At 51.5% G+C, this 18,555-nt stretch overlaps 6 protein-coding genes across 6 annotated transcripts; 3 read left to right on the top strand and 3 right to left on the bottom strand.

The window, feature by feature from the left end:
- Window positions 1-1,803: 1,803 nt before the first annotated feature.
- On the bottom strand, window positions 1,804-2,481 carry N7462_008537 (uncharacterized protein; the record flags this gene model as incomplete). Its single annotated transcript, XM_057080252.1, has 1 exon — window positions 1,804-2,481. One exon carries the CDS (start codon window positions 2,479-2,481, stop codon window positions 1,804-1,806), a length of 678 nt encoding a protein of 225 aa, XP_056930580.1.
- Window positions 2,482-4,185: 1,704 nt separating this feature from the next.
- Window positions 4,186-5,041, top strand: N7462_008538 (uncharacterized protein; the record flags this gene model as incomplete). The annotated part of the gene is made up of 3 exons (XM_057080253.1): window positions 4,186-4,278; window positions 4,338-4,653; window positions 4,806-5,041. 3 exons carry the CDS (start codon window positions 4,186-4,188, stop codon window positions 5,039-5,041), a joined length of 645 nt encoding a protein of 214 aa, XP_056930581.1.
- An 856-nt stretch (window positions 5,042-5,897) lies between these two features.
- N7462_008539 (Zn(II)2Cys6 transcription factor) lies at window positions 5,898-8,039 on the top strand (the record flags this gene model as incomplete). The annotated part of the gene is made up of 2 exons (XM_057080254.1): window positions 5,898-5,951; window positions 6,018-8,039. The coding sequence occupies 2 exons, from the start codon at window positions 5,898-5,900 to the stop codon at window positions 8,037-8,039; spliced, it is 2,076 nt and encodes a 691-aa protein (XP_056930582.1).
- Window positions 8,040-8,723: 684 nt separating this feature from the next.
- Window positions 8,724-10,298, bottom strand: erg12 (mevalonate kinase; the record flags this gene model as incomplete). The annotated part of the gene is made up of 1 exon (XM_057080255.1): window positions 8,724-10,298. One exon carries the CDS (start codon window positions 10,296-10,298, stop codon window positions 8,724-8,726), a length of 1,575 nt encoding a protein of 524 aa, XP_056930583.1.
- A 1,270-nt stretch (window positions 10,299-11,568) lies between these two features.
- On the bottom strand, window positions 11,569-15,497 carry N7462_008541 (putative cation chloride cotransporter; the record flags this gene model as incomplete). The annotated part of the gene is made up of 3 exons (XM_057080256.1): window positions 11,569-14,136; window positions 14,203-14,368; window positions 14,422-15,497. 3 exons carry the CDS (start codon window positions 15,495-15,497, stop codon window positions 11,569-11,571), a joined length of 3,810 nt encoding a protein of 1,269 aa, XP_056930584.1.
- Window positions 15,498-15,930: 433 nt separating this feature from the next.
- On the top strand, window positions 15,931-18,235 carry N7462_008542 (putative amino acid transporter; the record flags this gene model as incomplete). Its single annotated transcript, XM_057080257.1, has 2 exons — window positions 15,931-18,006; window positions 18,068-18,235. The coding sequence occupies 2 exons, from the start codon at window positions 15,931-15,933 to the stop codon at window positions 18,233-18,235; spliced, it is 2,244 nt and encodes a 747-aa protein (XP_056930585.1).
- Between the last annotated feature and the right edge of the window lie 320 nt (window positions 18,236-18,555).

Here is an 18,555-nt window from a genome sequence, read left to right on the forward strand (position 1 = left end):
CATTTGAAAACTCGCAATGGATGCACCCAATGCAAACGCCGGAAAATTAAATGCGATGAGAATGGCTTAGAACCCTGTGCACAGTGTGTCAAAAGCCGCTACAATTGCTCCTTTGCTCCGCCAGTTGATGACACAGAATTCTCAACTACCACACGTCTAGACCTGGAATTGCTGCATAACTTCACAATTAACACTGCAAAATTGCTGTCAGAGAAGCCGGTTATCCAGTCGTTCTTTGCAACAGATTTGGTTCACCTTGCGCTACAAAATGACCACCTCTTGCACTGTATCATGGCACTATCTGCTTTTCACATAGTGAAGCAGCGTAGTTGCTCTGACTCGATTCCATCTTCTTTCCCTCAAAATTTGATTGATGTATATCTACAAGCCGCGTATCGTCATCATGAGAAGGCTTTAACAGGGTATCGGCAAAGTCTCTCGAATATCACTTATGATAGCTGCCACGCTATATTGGCCTGTGCTTGCCTCTTGGTTATGGTTTCCTTTGCGCGGCCATCCGAGAATGAACATCAATATTCTCGATTCAATGACCCAGACTATGCTAGCAACTGGTTGGGTTTTCGCCTGTCAGAATGGATCATTCTGATCAAAGGTCCTCCGTCCATTGTTGCTCTCCAGGAACTACTACCCATCCTTCGTGAGGGTCCTATCGCTCCCATGATGAGGCCACGTAGTAATATTTCAACGGGTAATGAGGGCTCCTTGTCAGTAATTCACGCTATGCAGCCTAGACTGCTGCGTTTATCTGAAGCTATTCGGGAAGAATGCACAGATGATCGGGTCATCCAAATTTGCCAATCTTCGATTTCAAAACTACATGAGGTCGCAAAAACACTTGAGCCTGGTGAGGAGTCTGCCTTCTGCTTTATATGGCCTATGAGAGTCGATCCTGAATACCTCGTTCTTCTTGAAGAAAAGCGACCAGAGGCATTACTGGTATTTACCTACTATTGCACTTTTATCCACTCTACCAGTACTCGGTGGTGGGTCGAGGGCTGGCCTCGGCCTTTTCTGGAATCTATCAGGGACACTATTGAGAAGAAATGGCTCCAATGGCTTCAATGGCCCCTGGAAATAGTCCTTGGCAGCGAAAATAAGCCTACGGCGGAACAAGCACAATGAGCTAGGACGCCCTTGAAAATACGACAATTTTATTGCCTGATCCCTCACTTATCCGGAAATAAATGTGCTCGTTCCCTCTGACGCTGTGCGGAACGAGCAATAACTACCGCCCCCAAGTCTGTAGGGGCCATAGTCAAAACTCACCTGGTCTTGGCAATTATATTGACTGGATTAGGTTAAGTGTTTCGAGCGGGAAGAGGAATCGTGGTTGCTGAAGATCTTCAGTAGAAACATTGAAAAGAAATTCAAATTCCTTGATTTCAGTTCTTCAGTAAACATTTTCATTTTACAGCCAAACTCATCCTGTCACTCTACATTCCCAAAATTCATATACATACGCACTCTCTCCTTGACTTCAAGAGACTTTTCATCAAAATACATGGTCCATACTAACCCAAGATCCCGTTTTGAAAGAATGAAGTCGGCCTGGTAATACCCAGAGTGTCTGAAAAAATGATAGCATATGTTTACATGCCAACGAGACCTTTTATCGCAAAGTAGTATCAATTTTGTGAATGCTCGACATAACAATACGCATTATAGACCACGCTCCGAAACATGCTCAAGGAAAGCTATTCATTATATTACAGAAAGTTTTGGTATCTTATGCGCCCCTGCGCCTTTGACTTGGGCGACCCAATCAATTTCAACTGGATCATCTTAGACTTTACAATAATGATGTTCAGTCAACTCAGGCTCACTGTGGTATTCAAAATTGCTTTCTTTGTGGGTCGTCTTTTGGGGGAAAACCTGGCCCCAGAGACCGAAAGTGATAAGCTGCATGATCAAGCGGCCAATTTGAGCAACGCGTGGTTGATCTTCAGGGGTTTCTGGAATGATCATTTCAGTCACCCCATCTTCTGCCAGGAAGATCTTAGCATTCTGTGGAAGAAATCGGCCGGCATCAAAAACGTTCCAAAGAAGAGAGTTGAGCAATATGGTGGTAGCTTCAAAGACATAAAAATACCACTCATATCTCATCACTGAACTCATAGACTGAAGCTTATTTGGGTCCTTCAGATCCACTGATGTGTCTCCCGCATGCTCAATGACTCGGTAGATGCTGCGGATCAAGATCAAAAACATACTCACATATAGTATGAATGGTAGAGCTGGAATGGCCTTGTTTCGGATATAATGCTTCACACAGCGAACATAAAAGATTGTCGCCATCAAAAAGAATGAACAGATCACACAAAGCTGCACACCTAGTGATGCGAGTACCAAGATTTTCCCTGCATTCCGCTTGTTTCCTGTGGGGTTACTTGTGAAAGCCACGCCTAGTCCATTCAGGGCCTCCACGAGTCCCATCATACCTCCAAAAATAGCAAAAACCATCTGCGGAGGAATTGGCGAGAGCCAGGGTACATAGAAAAATATCTGTCCAAGGATGTGATAATTGGCCAATTCAAGAAGTGGGCTGTGGATGGTATTAGCATCCTTATTGCACCAAGTACATTTTTTTGACTCACGGGCCAATGTAAACGAAGACCTGGTTCATAATATAGATGTCTAACGCTTGTTTGTCGCTGTCGCCAGTATGTCTGTGACTGAAGGCACCAACTTCTCGCAATGCATATCCAACAGTGAATATAACTGCTACAAAGGGGTGAAGTCCAATCAATTTCCATGATCTATAAAGGCTGCCTTGGTGGTCAGATACTTCACTTTTGATGATCTTGAAAAGAAATTGACTCACCAACATTGCCAAATGTGACCAATAGCTGAAATACAAAACAATACTGAAAATACTATAGGTACTACCTTGCTAGGGGCATATATATACAGGCTGTCCTGAACGGTGGTGTATCATCGGCTCAACATTCGATCGCAAATGTCTGCAAACGCTTGCCAACCAGCCCGTTCTCACTCATATTGATCTTTTGTGATATGCAGAGGCCTCTCAAACAGTCCTGCTCAGCTGGGTTATCTCGAGATAGTGTGCAGAGGTAAGGATGCGACTGTGTTCCTTAATCAATTTGTTTAGGTGATATTTATGATGCTTATTTCTATGCCGTATCAGTTGTCTTTATATTTTCATTTCCATGATATAACATAGAGTACTGGGACGACAATCACTTACTATAAGAGAAGTAAGGACCTTCCGACAATGTGTCTTGCTATTATAGGAAAATAGAGATGGGTGCATGTCTAAATATAGAAGGATAGTTCTTTGCTCAAGCCGTTATAATGAGCATAGCTCTTACTTCTTGAAACCTGGTGTGACAGTAGTCCTTGCTCAGCCTTGTTTCCGCCCCCACGCGAAAAGATGAAAGTTGCGCGATATTGCGCGGCGGGATAAGGAAGTCACTTCCGCAAAGCGATACAAATTTCGGAAGGGCTTGTTCAATACTGTAACGTTGGCATACTGTAACATGAAATAATAAGGGTCAAAGATCCTGACGGATCTATACTGTGATGTTGATACCCACACGACAGAAGATCAATTCTATCTTTACCCAGAATGGAAGGCAGTGCGATTATTCTGGGCTTATGAGCGGGATTGTCGTAACATACAACGGAGATAACGCGGCGCATTAAGCTACACTTTCTACTACAGTTATTAGACAAATTATATGCACTCGTTTTCTGTCCGGCGGCTTCGTCCGGAATCAGGATTGCGGGCCTTCGAGATCGGAGATCTGCAAATTTGGATTTACGCATGCTGACCTTGTGGCTTTCACAATTGGCGAGCTTTGACATGAACCCATCCATCTACGTCGAAATGAGGAGGCTAAGCTGTCAATTTGCTGTTATTTCCTGAAAGGGGTTACCGCGATGCTTAATTTCCTAAATAGACGATGCGGTGCTGATCTTCGTCGCTTCAACTCCGCCCGTTTCTATACTGAGAGTCGAAGCAAAGTACATGGTTGCTTCAATATAAATAGTGCCCATAATTCCTCTCCCTCTACAGGTTATTTATCACAATTGTCGAGAATTTCAAGACTTTGAAGCAATCTCACGTCTTGCAGACGTCGAAGCCTTCGCAACTAGCTTCTCACTAGCGCCCGTCCACCCCGCTGTTTTCTATCAACTTTCATCATGTCGTCTCAAAGTGTTGAATACAAGAGCCAGCAAGTCGATGGGTCATACCCACCTCACCAGAATCAGACACAAGATGCTTATACCCCAGAGGTAAGTTCAAATTCAATCGTGGTCAAACAGAGAACAACGAACTAAGTTGCAAATCTTAGCAGCGCTATGCCTATGGCCAGCCCCAATTTAGCCACAGCCAACAGGGCACGCCCTCGCACTATAGTCAAGAAGGTCACTTTAATCACTCTCCTTCCCCATATGCGCATCAGCAGCCGCCACTCTACGGCGAGAATGCCTCCTACTACCACGATGCTCTTCCCAGTGACCAGCTGCCTCCCGGTGCCGAGGACCCCAACGGCGAGAAAGGGATCGGGTCGACCGTTGTTGGTGGAGCTGCTGGAGGCTACGCTGCCCATCAGATGAGTGGAGGAGGAAAACTGGCTACTGTCGGAGGCGCGTTGCTGGGAGCTGTGGGTATGAACATGGCTACTTATAAACTGTCAGTGTTCCCGTAGTTCTGCCAGGCATTAAGCGAAAGCACATGGAGCTGACATCTTGCAGAGAACAACACCAACAGCAACAACAAAATCCACAAATACAATATGTCCAGGCTGCTCCGATGCCAGCTGGCCCGATGCCTGGGACAACCACGGTCACCACCACTACCACTAACAGTAACGGTCTTGGTGTTGGAGGAGGACTCCTGGTGGGGGTCTTCTCGGTGGGGGCCCGGCTGGTCGCCATGCTCACCGTCGTCTTGTTCGCCTCGGTTACTAAGGTCCAGCACGTCTCGCTGCGCCAGTCAGCGGTGTCATTTTTCCGATTTGGAAAACACGGGTTGAACTACTGCGTTAATTTATGAGACATTATTTGGGTCTGCTTTGGTCAGGTGCATTTATTGTGTGTATGGCATCATTCAATCTCATTTTCCTTCATTCCTCATAGCTCTTAGATAGAATGAAGTGCTTTGTAGATCGGTGTTTCTTTTGATTTTGGTCTTTGCATTTAGCTTGCGCCGAAATTGGACCGATTTCTGCATCATTAGAGGTGGAACCAACCCATAGTCAATGGGCTAATATATATAAGAAGCTTTGAAAAGGAACTCCTGCTTGATCAGATTAATACACCTGATTGCAGTCGTCTTAATGATTCCTTCAGAGCTCTCTTATACAGTGTAAGAAGATATTCCTTGATGAAACATCAGCGCAAAGGCTATATTCACTCTACCTAGCCCACACATATTTTCCCTGTCTCTGTATCTCAATTTCTTTAATGCCTCAACAAGGGGCGTTTTTGTTCAAGACTTTATTGTGATGTGGACACCATCTATTAGGTTGTTTACATCACGAGGGTGCAGGTGTTGAGTTTCGTGGTGACAAGCGTGTGGAGATTGAGCCATTCACGCAAACATAGGGCAGCTCAAGGCATAACAGATGAGCGATCTGCGAATTATTTTTCAGAGATATAGGGGACATGTAGAGCGCGTCTCGGTCGCTCATTGATATTAGGTTTATGTCAGCGATCTCCTGCAGGTCGACCCGAACGGGTGAAAATATCCCGTTATCAGCCCCGGATTCCACACGAGATAAGCGCAAAGCACAAACCGCCTCTCCCCCGCACAACCCCGACTACCCTCGTTCTTGTCCCTCTGCAGTCTGATTGCCGTCCATATTCGCGATGTCGGATCCTCTCGACGGTTCCTTATTAAGACAACCGTGATGCGACGAGTCAAAAAGTCCCGCAACGGCTGCTCCAGGTGCAAGAGTAAACGGGTCCGTTCTCCGGTTCTATCCGAATCGACACTTGCCTGCCAATCTAGCTAACTCCTGTGCCGGCAGGTCAAATGCGGAGAGGAAAAGCCTCACTGCAACCGCTGTACTCGCCTGGGTGTTCGATGCCCTGGCTATATCCAATCTTTAAAATGGGTCACCAAATACGAAGAACCTAGCCCCGGCGCGTCGTCTGATAGCAGCAGGGTACAGGGTCCAGCGACATTCACGCAGCCACCTAACCAATCTCCACATGCCATAGAAGATGGGCATTCACTAGACACAACCAGTGATGGTCCATCGCATGGTCCAGATCCCCCAGGATTTGGATTAGAGGAGCCCCATGGATTATGTGATAATTTATGGGATCTTCCTGGCAGTGGCTCACTGCCAGAATTGACCGATCTGTGTCCAGCCTCTCCAAATACGGTATCGACGTCTGGGTTTTCTCAACATCCAGACTTGATGTATGACTTTGCGTCCACTGGTGATACAACTGCAGACTTGTCTCGCCTTCTATCACTCATTGGACCACCTCATGGCGAGGAGGAGAGTGTCAGCAGTATATACCGAGACTTCTCTCCGTCCAGAATTGTCCGAAGCTATCCTCCCTCTTCACAGACATCGCGATCAACCCCGCGTGATTTTATGTCCATCTCCCGTCCATTGAACAACCCATCATGGACGCTCATCGAATACTACTTCAAAGAAGTTGCGGCTTTGTTTTCTAGCTACGACAGTCAGATGAACCCATTCCGTACCACCGTATCCCGGCTATGGGGCTCATCACTTGCAATGTGCCGAACGATGCAGAGTATGGCAGCAGCCACTCTAGTCAATGACTTCCCACAATTCGGGCCCATGGGCCGCAAGATGCGCGACGAGGCCGTTGATATCATCACTCGCGAAGCAGTCATGGATGACAAAGCCCTCCTGGCACTTCTCATGCTCGGACAGACTGCTAGCTGGCACGACCCGACAGATCTAGGCATCTCGTTCTTCAATCTTCTCCGCAAGCAGCTCAACTCGATTACGGCCTCATCGAACAGCCCCAACCTGGGTTTCGTCAAGAGCATCGGTAACAACTATCGCTTCTTCGAAGAGTCCTTGATCTATTGGGAGATGCTGCTCTCCTTCGTCACAGACAACGACTCCATGGTCTTTTCTGACAGCCCACGCAGCCAATCGACAGGCGAGTCCCTCGTCCTACAACGCGTGCCACATCCCTGGACCGGCATTGCCCGAGACACCCAGTTCACCGTCCACGAGGTCGGCCGACTAGTCCGCCGCGAGCGCAAACGCATCCGAGCCCGCTCCTTCACCTCGCAAGACGAAATCGCCCGCGCCCAGAAAGCCATCGAGAAAGCGCGCGAGCTCGAAGAACGCCTGCTCGGACTCGCCCACCCCAGCGAAGCCGAGATCGTCAGCCCCGGCGACGATGACACCCCCGTCTGGCACCTCCTCACCATGGCCGAGGTATACCGCTGCACAGGGCTGCTGCAGCTCTACCGCGTCTTCCCCGACCTCCTCCACAACCGCCTACCAGACCCCGGAAGCGCCGCCCCGTTCCCTGGCCCATCTGGCTCGCAACCGCGCGACCCCTTCTTCCCCATCGACCTCGACAGCATGGCCATGCCAGGCAGCTTCGAGGAGCCCAACGCTCGTGCGGCTCCGGCCCCCGTCCCCGTCCTGTACGACACCTGGCTGACGGAGTTCGCCCTGACAACCCTCTCTCGCCTGCAAACCATCCCGCTCGAGTCGCGCACCCGCTGTCTCCAGCCGTTCCTACTCGTCGCCTCCTGCAGCGAGCTGCGGCTGCCCCGGCCCGCTGCCGCCGCCACCGCCGCCGATGACGACGACGAGCCAGGCCCCGACGCGCCGGGCATCTCGATGGGCGCGATCGAGGTATCGCGCATGCGGCAGTTCATCCTCGGCCGGCTCACCTCGTTCCTGCATGTCCTGCCGCCGAAGCCGATTAACGTGTGTCTGCAGCTGGTGCGGGAGGTGTGGCGGCGGATGGACGCCGAGGAGGCGGAGACATACTGGATAGATGTGATGATGGAGAAGGGTTGGGAGACGACGATGGGGTGAGGGTGGGGAAAGAGAGTAGCAATACAAGCGATACGAGAAATGACATGCGCCCCTTACTAGAGGGGAAGAGAAGAAGATAGCCTGAATAAGGTCTCGAATCTGCTCTGCTGCAGGTATCTACCTGGTGTGGGATGTTGTGGGGTGGGTGGGATATACATATGTGAAGCATTGTGAAGCTGAAATAAAATTCTAGCTAGTCGAGCTAGCTGTGGACATAGTTACGAGATATGAAGAAATGGTATGGATTATTTGTTATCTCCAGCCTCCTCCATCCAACAGACACACCAGCGCCATAGACATGCTCATGCCAAAGACCCGAGATTAAGCGGAAAAAAAAAAGTGAGGGCCAAGAATTAAAACTGAAAAGAATTCACACGGGACGAACGAAACATAGGACTCTCGGGGAACAGGGCACGATCCAACAGGGCCGAGATCACGGATAAAAAGGGTGTATAATGCGTATGGTTGGATAATGTGTACAGAGAATGGGACATGAACGTGAGTTAAAAGTAGTGTGCGAAATGTCGATCATCAAGGGTTGCGGTGAGAGATAGGCCCGAAGAGATGCATGGAAGAAATAGAGAGATAGAGAGATGAGGCGAGATGAAGCGAGGAGAGGAGGAGAGGAGGGAGGCGCGAATAGGGGAGAACGAGCGGAGAATGCGATAGCCAATGAAAACCTCATCATTGGCCAGCACGTTTCCAGAACTTCCAGCCCTCGCGCTTCTCGTTCGAGGCCACGCCCACGAGCCGCTCGATGCCCTCGTGGCCCTCTGCTTCCTCGAACTTCTGCTGGTCAATCTCCACGCCGCCCTCCTCGTCTGACCCGCTGCGCAGCACGGCGGGCCACAGAACACCCACGCCATCACCGCCGAGGGTGGACTCGTACTTGGTGAAGCCCTCAGTAGCGAGTTTCTGCTCCAGGTCGCGAACAACCTCGGGTTTGGCGTCCGGGCGAAGGAGGGTAATCGCGCAGCCACCGCCACCGGCACCCGTCAATTTCGTCCAGCCAATGTCGGCGTAATCAACGAGCTCGCGGATGCGTTCCAGGCGCGGGTGCGAGACGCCCAGTGAGACAAGGAAGCCGTGGTTAATGCGAATCAGAGTGCCGAAGTGTGACAGGGTGCTCTCGGAGCTGCCCTCGAAGGTGGGGTCCTCGAGCAGCCGCTGCGCCGAGCAGGTGACATGGTCAATGGCGTCGAGAATCGACTCGGTGACGATGGGATGAGCCTTCTTGAGCTCGCCGACCTTGGCAACCTCCGTAAGGGTGGAGCGCGACTGCCGCGTGTCGACTAGGAGGAGGGGCAATTCGGGGAAATTGGGGAGGGAGATAACGGTGGGGGGCTTCGAATAGTCCGAGCGCTTAAAAATCACGGCCTTGCCGCCCGCGGCGACCGTGTTGTCCACTCCACTCGGGTTGCCATGGATGCAGAGCTCGCCAACGAACGCCCAGCGGTTGATGCGCTCGATTTGGGTCTCAGCCTCCTCGCTGGGCTGGTCGGGGTGGGGGCCCGCCAGCGTGCGAATCTGGAGCAGGAGCGCGGCACTCAGGCAGACGCAGACACTGGCGCTGCTGCCCAGACCGGCCCCCGTTGGAATGAGAGAGCGGAGGGTGTAGATGGCGCCTGGGCTTTGCGGGGAGCCCAGAGAGAGGAAGAGGTAGAGGAACGAGGAGGCGGAGCGGATGTGGATTTGGCGCTGTTCATCAGGTGTGCCCTTGGAAATACCCTCCAGGTGGGGTTGAATGGCTTCGACGAGCTCGGGGTCGAGCTCCGTGACGAGGTCGTAGTAGAACTTCTTTTTGGACGGTTGCTGGAACACGTCCCAGGGGAGGGAGTCAATGTCCCAAGTGTGGCTGAGACCCAGGTCCCGGAAATTCAACGTCACAGTGCGCTGCGATTTGGAGAGAGTGGTGACGAGGAGGTAGGATCGGAGGGAGATGGCAGCCGCCAGAGCAGCCTTGCCGTGGACGACGGCGTGTTCGCCGAAGACAATGACCTTGCCCGGCGCGGACACCATGAAGGCGGGGGCCATAGGGGATGAAGCCTTGCGAGACATGGCTGGGCGTTGCGACTTGGTGCCGTTGGTTGTGCTGGGAGAAGAAGAGGTGCTGCTGCTGTCGGACGACTGGTCGTGGCCGTTCACTCGGTCTGGCAGTCCGTTTTGGAGGTCGTCGGGGAAGTGGGCGACCGGGCGGCTGGTTCGATTGCTGATGCCTCTCACGCTGCCGTTTGATCGACGCGCGCTGACGGCTGACATGGCCGGATTGGAAATTCAGGGGTGGTGGGATTGGGGAGAGGAGGGGTGGTGGATAGGAAAAGAAGGGAATATAAAAAAGTAAGGGGGAAGGACGATGGTTGGAGGGGAGCGGAGAATGGGGCAACTGGGGGCAGTTCTGGACACCCGCTTGTTGTGTCTGAGAGTCGCCGGCGTCCCAAGAGCCCTACAAGTCTGGCCCAAGATCCGACGTGCGCTCAACGGATCAACGGCTATCAATGGCTGCCAATGGGTCAATGGAGGACACCAGAACGCCCGGCGAATATCAGACTTGAATGTACAGAGTAATAACGAGCACGCGCTACACCTTCATAGTTGCACCAAATGCACCACCCCGTCAGCGATGCAGGCCCGCAGGCCAATCACCGTCTCGCTAATCCTCATTAGCAACCACAAAGCCCGTCTGGTCCAGCGTGGTCCATGGTGGTCCATCATGCTCCATAGCCTGAGTTTGGGTCCGCCTCGTTTACTTTTTCAGCCATTGGCTTTTCTTTTTGTTTGCACCTAGGACCTTTTGGGTTCTGCTGAGTGTGGCGTTGCGTTCGCTTAACTACGGGATGCGGGCCTGGTCAACCGGCTGAGGGCAACCCAGTATAGTTCAAACGGTGATATAGTCCTGCCCTGGCCCACGATTGGATATCGGGATGCGCCAGACTGTCCGCGCCTGTCAGGTCGGAGATCGCGCTCGGCTGAATGTACCCAAGTTCAATATAGTAATTCTTCTGCCCCGCTGATCTCCCTAGGGAGTGGCGCTGACCTGCAGGAAGGATGCGTTAGTCCATTGGTTATTTGTGATTAGGCGAGGCCGATCAGCAGCAAGTGCCGGTTTAAAGGAACGTACTTCAACTTCAGCGGGATGGACTGGATTAATGGGATCGGACAGACGAGGCAAATTACTGTGCTTTGGTCCATTAGCTACTAAGTAAACGGATGATCATGGACAACATGGAAGAAGACGGACTGAGTTCATCGGTGGCTTGGTTTGGAGTTCTAGATGTTGGTTGAAAATAGATGACAGGGATGGCCGTTCCTCTCATAGATGTAACAAACCCATCTGCTCTCAAACCTCAAGGCCAAGTACATGGGAAATCCCGAAATCCCTAAAACCCTTTATGTACAATGAGGTGCAACCCCTAAAAAAACGAAACAGAAAGCACAAAAATGAGGCAGAAGAAAAGATAAACCAAAAAAAAAAAATGGAAATAAAAAAGAAGCATTGTGCTATATGCAGTTTTCATGGTCATCGAGTCGTTTATAGATTCATCGTCACTGTCATACTATTACTGTGGACCAGCAGACACGGCGGCAACCCTTGCCATAGAATCTCCAGGTCACTCAGATACGACGCACTGTCCGCCTCGGCCCGCGACGTCCCCTCGACGGGAGACGGCAAAGTCGTGAAGATGACGGCTGTCTCACCACTCTGTTGAACCATCAACTCGTTCAGAATCAGATGCTGCGCACGACTGGGGAGGTCATTGAATGAGAGGGGAACCGAGGCGGGCCCAGGGAAGCCGGACGCAGGTTGGCTGCTCTGAGTGTCGGGGCCCGTGGGCGACACTGCCGCCTGGCGCCGCGCGTAGATGGACTCCAACTTGGACGGGAAGCGAGGAGGGGAGGCATGCGGCGCGAACATGATGGACGGACCTGCGCCCTCATCGGTATTTACCTTTGCTTCCGGGATGGGGGACGAGCTAAACCGATTGCTGGATGCTGAGCGGCTCATCGGGGGCCGTCGCATGGGTGATTTGCTCTTCGGAGAAGCATCGTCGCCCGTCGCAATGATTGATGGAATTGCCTGGCTGGCGGAAGAGCCCGATGGGATCGGTGGACGAGACGATGGGCTTAAGTTGGAGCTGCGGTCATCACTCTGGGGGCGTTCAAGAGGTCGAGAAGCGCCCTCCCTTTCGTTACGACTGCTTGCCACGTCTTCCTGTATAGCTTCTTCATTGTCATCGTCATCATAGATCTCCGGATCACTGAGGTATGGCTCCAGATCGCTCTCTTCGCTGCTCTCACTCGATGAATTGTCCCCGTCATAATCAACAAAGGCATCCAGCAAGCGATGGGTCTGCATGCCTAGATTGACACTTCCCAGTGTCCTAAAGCTGGACACGGACCTCCGGCGCCGAGTCGACTGGATCAACTTCCTGAGGCCAGTAACGCGCTGGTTATGGGGCCGGTACCCGCTCTCCTGGCTCGCCGGGCCTTGCCAAGTAGAGGATCTGTCAAAAGGCTGGATTTCCTCACTCCCATCCTCTTGGTCATGGATATTCTCGGGATTGCGAGCTCGAATGACCCCTTGCCACCAATCTTCGTCTTTCAGAACAGTATGAACGTTCTCCTCCGCATCAGCGATCTCAGGGGAGGTATCGCCATTCACAATAATCCGGTACGCCTTGACATCTCCACAAGCCAGCCAGAACACAAGCACTTCGGCTTCGATGCGCAACTTCTCGAGCAGAGCCTCCACCCGCCCTCTTTCATCTTCCACATCGGTCTCATATTCGACGAACACTGCGACCCGCACTTTATACGTCTTCTTCCATGAAGGAACGGTGTTCAAAATACAACCTAGCTGAAGAATCAATGTGTATGTGTCGAAATTTGTGGTGAGAACGTTCTGTTTGCTCTCGTTGTCCGCTCCCAGTTCAGCAGACATCTGGATAGGCCACAGATCGATGTACTTCTTGGTGTGGCGGCCATGTAAATCCGGCAACTCGAGATCTTCAAATCCCTTGGCGACTGCAACATTGATGCGAAGCTGGAATAACAAGTCCTCCAGAATCGTTACATAATTCTGGCTCGTCATCCCTTTGCCAGTTGCGTCAGAGTCATTCGACGTGTCTAGTCTTGAGCCTAAGACGGAGGACCGGCGTCTCGATTTAGAAGAGTCTCTGCGACTCGTACCAAGAGACAAATCTTCCGCAAGAGACTGATCCTGTCGGAATTGATCGATCACGACGATGTTAGGCCTCATGCCTCCCAGCCCTGAATTCAAAACGATGTTCCGGATTCCCCATTCTGCCGAAGGAGACACGGAAATATTGACAAAGGCTTTGATCTTCGTATATTCTACCAGTTTCGTCCAGGCAGTCTGCTGTCGACGGGCCTCCGGAACCGCCGCAGCAAAGTCATCCGTCACCAGGACGTGGCCGAGGACAAACAGGGCTCCCTTTTTCAACGAGTTGCAAAAAGAGACCATCTTGTATTGCCGATCAAGGTCACTTACAAAGAGCAGAATCTGTGGCCGCCAGAATTTGACATGCTCTTGCCGCAGACGGAGTAAGTATTTGCGCACCTGGTGGTAGATCAGACTTTGACTGACATCGCCCCACGGTTTGGGTGGCGAGCTGTAATGTATCAGCAAGAAGAGCATGAATAGGATGCCCACGCATCCAGTAGCGTAGAGCCCATCAACGAAGAACATGCTGATGCCACTGACAAGCGTTCCCGTCGCTGCAGTTTGCCAGTTGAAGTAATGAAATGAAGGTCGGAAATTGGGCGCTGATCCAATCTTCAACAGGAAACAAGCTAGGTTAGTCACCAGGAATGTCATTAGATAGGTCATTGTCACAAAGGATGCGATGCGATTGATATCAAACAGCATTGTGACCTGCGCAAAGATATACGTGACAATGATCGCATAGATTGGCTCGTCATTCTTCTTTGTTCCTTGGCCAAAAAGCGTGAATCCAGGGAGGAGACTATCCCGAGCAATGGCCTGCAGGAGCTTTGCCGACCCAATGACACCCATAAGAGCAGAGAAGAAACTGGTTGCAAACTCTCCTAGGAGAATAATTGTGTCCGAGAAGTTAACCTTGATAAATTGGGTACATTAGCAAATGACTGGGCGTTCGATCTTCTATGTGAGTCAAAAACTTACTACTTGGATCACATTGACATTGTTGTAGAAGGATTGCCGGGTGATTGAAGCCGCCATAGCAACAATGACCAGTGTATACGTGATAAATGTCAAGGCGAGACCTGCCAGGGTACCCTTTGGAATGGCTTTGCTAGGGTTTTTGAGGTCGCCAGACATGCTCGCACCACTGCATGCTCATTAGGGAATTGAATGTGACACATGTTTCAGCTGTCTACTTACGCGAAGATGCCGCCCGTTGCGGGGAACAGGATACCAAAAAGATCCTGAAAATTCTCTCGGCCTTTCAACTGGCTGCCAGCAGCACCTTTCGTCAGATGAGGTTTCAGATTGTCCACCAGAGTGTTCCAGCTCAGGCCAGTGAATTCGACATGCTCTTTGAGGGAATAGAATGGCTTCATGAATATTGCAGAGAGCGGGATGCTAAAGGTCGCAATGAGAAGCAAGATCAAAAGTCCGTTGCTGGCTCTCGCAAAAATGGAACTTCCGGCCAGGCAGATCGCGGTGCAAAGAATAAGGATGATTGTGCCCCAGAGGTACTGCCACCAAAAGCCTTCCATCAGGAAATTGGCCAATGAACCAGACTTGGTGCCAAAGTTCTGGGTAAAACAATCGACCAGACCTACGGCATTCATGCCGGTATTAAAGACATAGCCCAGGTAGAATACCACGCCAATAGATCCGCCAAACTCAGGGCCGAGTGACCTAGATATCAAGTAGTACGCCCCACCGCCTCGAACAGTACCGTTGGTGGCAATAGCAGAAAGCGACATGGTTGTAATCAGGTTGATCAAGTACGAAATCAGGAGAAGTCCTAGGATGCCAAGTAACCCAGCTTGACCTAGAATGAAGCCAAAGCGCAGGAACATCAAGATGCTCAGCACATTCAACGTTGTGGGAACAAAAACGCCAGAGAACGTGCCAAGCTTCTTCTGTTCCTCGATCGAACGAGACCGATATCCAGGCTTATCCTTCTTGTCGGCGCTGCTATCGCGCAGAGGGCCTGTCGACAAAGATGTCCGCCGCAGAGTGTTGTCACCAGTGCCTCCAAGCTCTTCTTCATGTACTTTCTTCTTATTCCACCACTGTGAGAGGCCACGAAAAGGGCTCGCCCAGAATGCATGACGGTGGTCTGGGGACTCAGGGTCCGACTGCTGGTGACGGAACCACGAGTGTGCTGGCCAGTGTAACAGCCGCGCCCGGTCCCCTGAGGGCGAAGTCCCAGACTCATTTGGGTCCAGACGCGCGACGTCTTCTTCAGCGGTCCGAGTCGAGAAGTTCGGGCGTCGGCGAGACATCGCGGGATCTCCGCAATTTGGCCGTTAGTCAAAGAAAGCACCCAGACGCATGGGGACGAGGAACCCGGCCGTGGGCCGTACTAGAAGGAGCAGGAGAAGAGCAGAAATGTCGCCAATCAAAAAGCAATGCTGTTCTATTGAAACAAGCAAACCACCTGCGTCACCGCGCGTCTCGCGGATGACGTGTGGAGCAAACAGTGCAAAGGGGCGGCCGCCGCACTTGACTAAGTGAAGGTTGACGCACTCGGCGTAGTTGGCGATCGGCCACGGCCTCCCTCGTCTCTTTCGTCTGTCTCGTCTGTCCCGGTTCAGCCACACCTCTGAACAGCCGCCGTTCCCTGCATGGTGTTGGCCGTGGTTTTCCTTTCCCATGCCCATATCCCTGATCCCCCCCCCCCCCCCAAAGATATCCTAAAGTGGGACCCCCTGCAACATGGCAGATAACGGTGAAGGTTCGTCGTTGAACCCACCTCGATCGATCCCCATTTCCACTTCGTCTATTCGATCAACGTCGCCGGCGCCAGAAGGCACTAGGCAGGCGTCTATTGCACGGCTGGCATCTCCTGTTCCTTCTCCGTCTCTGGGGACGTCTCTCTCTTCTCGGCAGGGTATCCCGACCAGCCGACCGATCACCACTGCGACCTCGGCCGCCGAGCACAACTTCCGAGCAGTCGACAATCCATCTTCACTACCTGGTCCCGGGCAGTCTATGCTTGCATCCCAGCTGCAAGAAAGCCTCGGTCGTTCACCTCCCAAATTCGGCACGCCCTCCCGCCTTGCGGGTTCTCCCCTGACCCAGCCAACTCTCGATAGCCGCCCCGTGGGCTCTCAGTACGGCTCTTTCGACAACAAGCCCGACCACGATCCGCACGGTGTAGGGGCATTTGAAGACCCAGAGGTGGTCAAGAGACATCTTGTCCTGCCCCAGAATGGCTCTGACCACCCACAGGCCGGCTCGGAGCTAGGAACCAGCGTCGGAGACGACGAATTCTCGAGTCTGCAGCTGCAGGGAGGAGACATCACCCGTCAAGTGTATCGATGGGCAGAAGATGCGGATGCAGCCCGGTTTGCGCGCAGCAAGAGCTTCAGTGTCAGTCGGCCAGCCCCGGAGGCGGAGATTGAGGATATCAACACCATTCGTGTACCAGGAGGCTTCCGGAGAGATTTCTTGCGGCGAACGGCGGGCAGCCCGCACCGAGGAAGTGTGCAAGGATCCAACTCGGGAGCAGGTCCCGCTCAGCCTCAGCTTCCCACGTCAAGTTTCTTGGAGTTTTTGACCCTCTATGGCCACTTTGCCGGTGAGGAGCTAGAAGAGGATGACGAAGTGTTGGGTCCGGACGAGTATTTCTCATCTGACACCTGGGATGAGGGAGATGAGCCCAGAGAATCTGGTGAAGATGCAGCACTGCTTCAAGGTGACACTGCTGGCCGCAAGAAGCGAAAGCACAAGCAGCGTGCCCCACCGGGAAACACTACTACCACCGGCGCAGTCATGCTGCTACTCAAGTCCTTTGTAGGTACTGGTATCCTGTTCTTGCCTCGCGCCTTTTTGAATGGTGGCATGCTGTTCAGCAGCATGGTGCTACTAGGTGTATCAATTTTGAGCTATTATGCCTTCATTCTTCTAGTGAACACTCGCATGAAAATTGAGGGCTCTTTTGGTGACATCGGCGGCATCCTGTTCGGCAAGCACATGAGGCGCATCATTCTTGGGTCTATTGTGCTGAGCCAATTGGGTTTCGTATCAGCCTACATCGTTTTCGTGTCGCAAAATCTCCAGGCATTTGTGTTGGCTGTGAGCAAGTGCAAGTCTTTCATTGATATCAAGTTTATGGTCTTGCTGCAACTGGTGATCTTCTTGCCTCTTTCCTTGATTCGGGATATCAGCAAGCTCGGGTTCACTGCGCTTATTGCCGATGCCTTCATCCTTTTAGGTTTGTTATACATCTACTATTATGATGCTCGAACTTTGATCGGCAATGGTGGGATATCAGATATCAAATCCTTCAACCCGACAACGTGGTCCATGTTTATTGGGACGGCCATTTTCACCTATGAGGGTATTGGTTTGATCATTCCTATCCAGGAATCCATGAGACAACCGCGCCGCTTCCCCGGTGTTCTGGCTGGTGTTATGGTTGTTATCACCCTGATATTCCTGTCTGCAGGTGCCCTGAGCTATGCAGCGTACGGGTCCGCAACCAAAACGGTCATTTTGCTCAATCTGCCCCAAGATGATAAGTTTGTCAACGTGGTTCAGCTCCTCTATTCTATGGCCATCCTCCTCAGCACGCCCCTCCAGCTCTTTCCCGCCATCCGTATCTTGGAGAATGAATTGTTCACTCGCAGTGGCAAATACAACCCCTATATTAAATGGAAGAAGAATGTCTTCCGTTTTTTCCTGGTATTCATTTGTGCTATCGTCGCCTGGTGCGGCGCCGATGATCTGGACAAGTTTGTTTCGCTGGTCGGAAGCTTTGCTTGTGTACCTCTAATCTACGTGTACCCGGTAAGAACACCCCTTTATCATTCTGTTTACAGAACAATGCTAACATGGGAAATTCATCCAGCCCCTTCTTCATCTTCGCGCTTGTGCGCGTTCTAAACGCCAGGCGATTGCCGATATCACGCTCGCCACCTTCGGCGTGATCTGCTGCATCTACACGACTGCACTGACCCTGAAAAATTGGGTTGGTGCCAGTGCGCCCCAGAGCCCGGGATACTGTGATTCGCAGTAATTGGAACTCTTCGGTGAAATCCTATCTGACTCTTGATCTAATCACTCTTCCTCTTTTGGGCTGTAACATCCTCTGTGATATAGCATTTTATTCTCTCTCTAGTATGCATGTATGCATGGGCGAAGATAATCTATGAATTCTGATGGTCGGATCTTTTTCAACAAATTGCCCTCATTTGATATGATTGTCTGGTGGGTCGAGCGAGGACCCTTTCTTGTATACATATCCTTTCTCTTTTGTGGGCCCCTGGCGTCAATTCGGTGCAAGATATAAAGCAATTGGGAAATTATTGATAGTCATTTTGGCTGAAGATAAGATTC

The sequence above is a fragment of the Penicillium macrosclerotiorum genome, assembly GCF_028827735.1.
Source record: "Penicillium macrosclerotiorum strain IBT 26536 chromosome Unknown utg000008l_segment0_segment0, whole genome shotgun sequence".
Taxonomy (NCBI): Eukaryota; Fungi; Ascomycota; class Eurotiomycetes; order Eurotiales; family Aspergillaceae; genus Penicillium; species Penicillium macrosclerotiorum.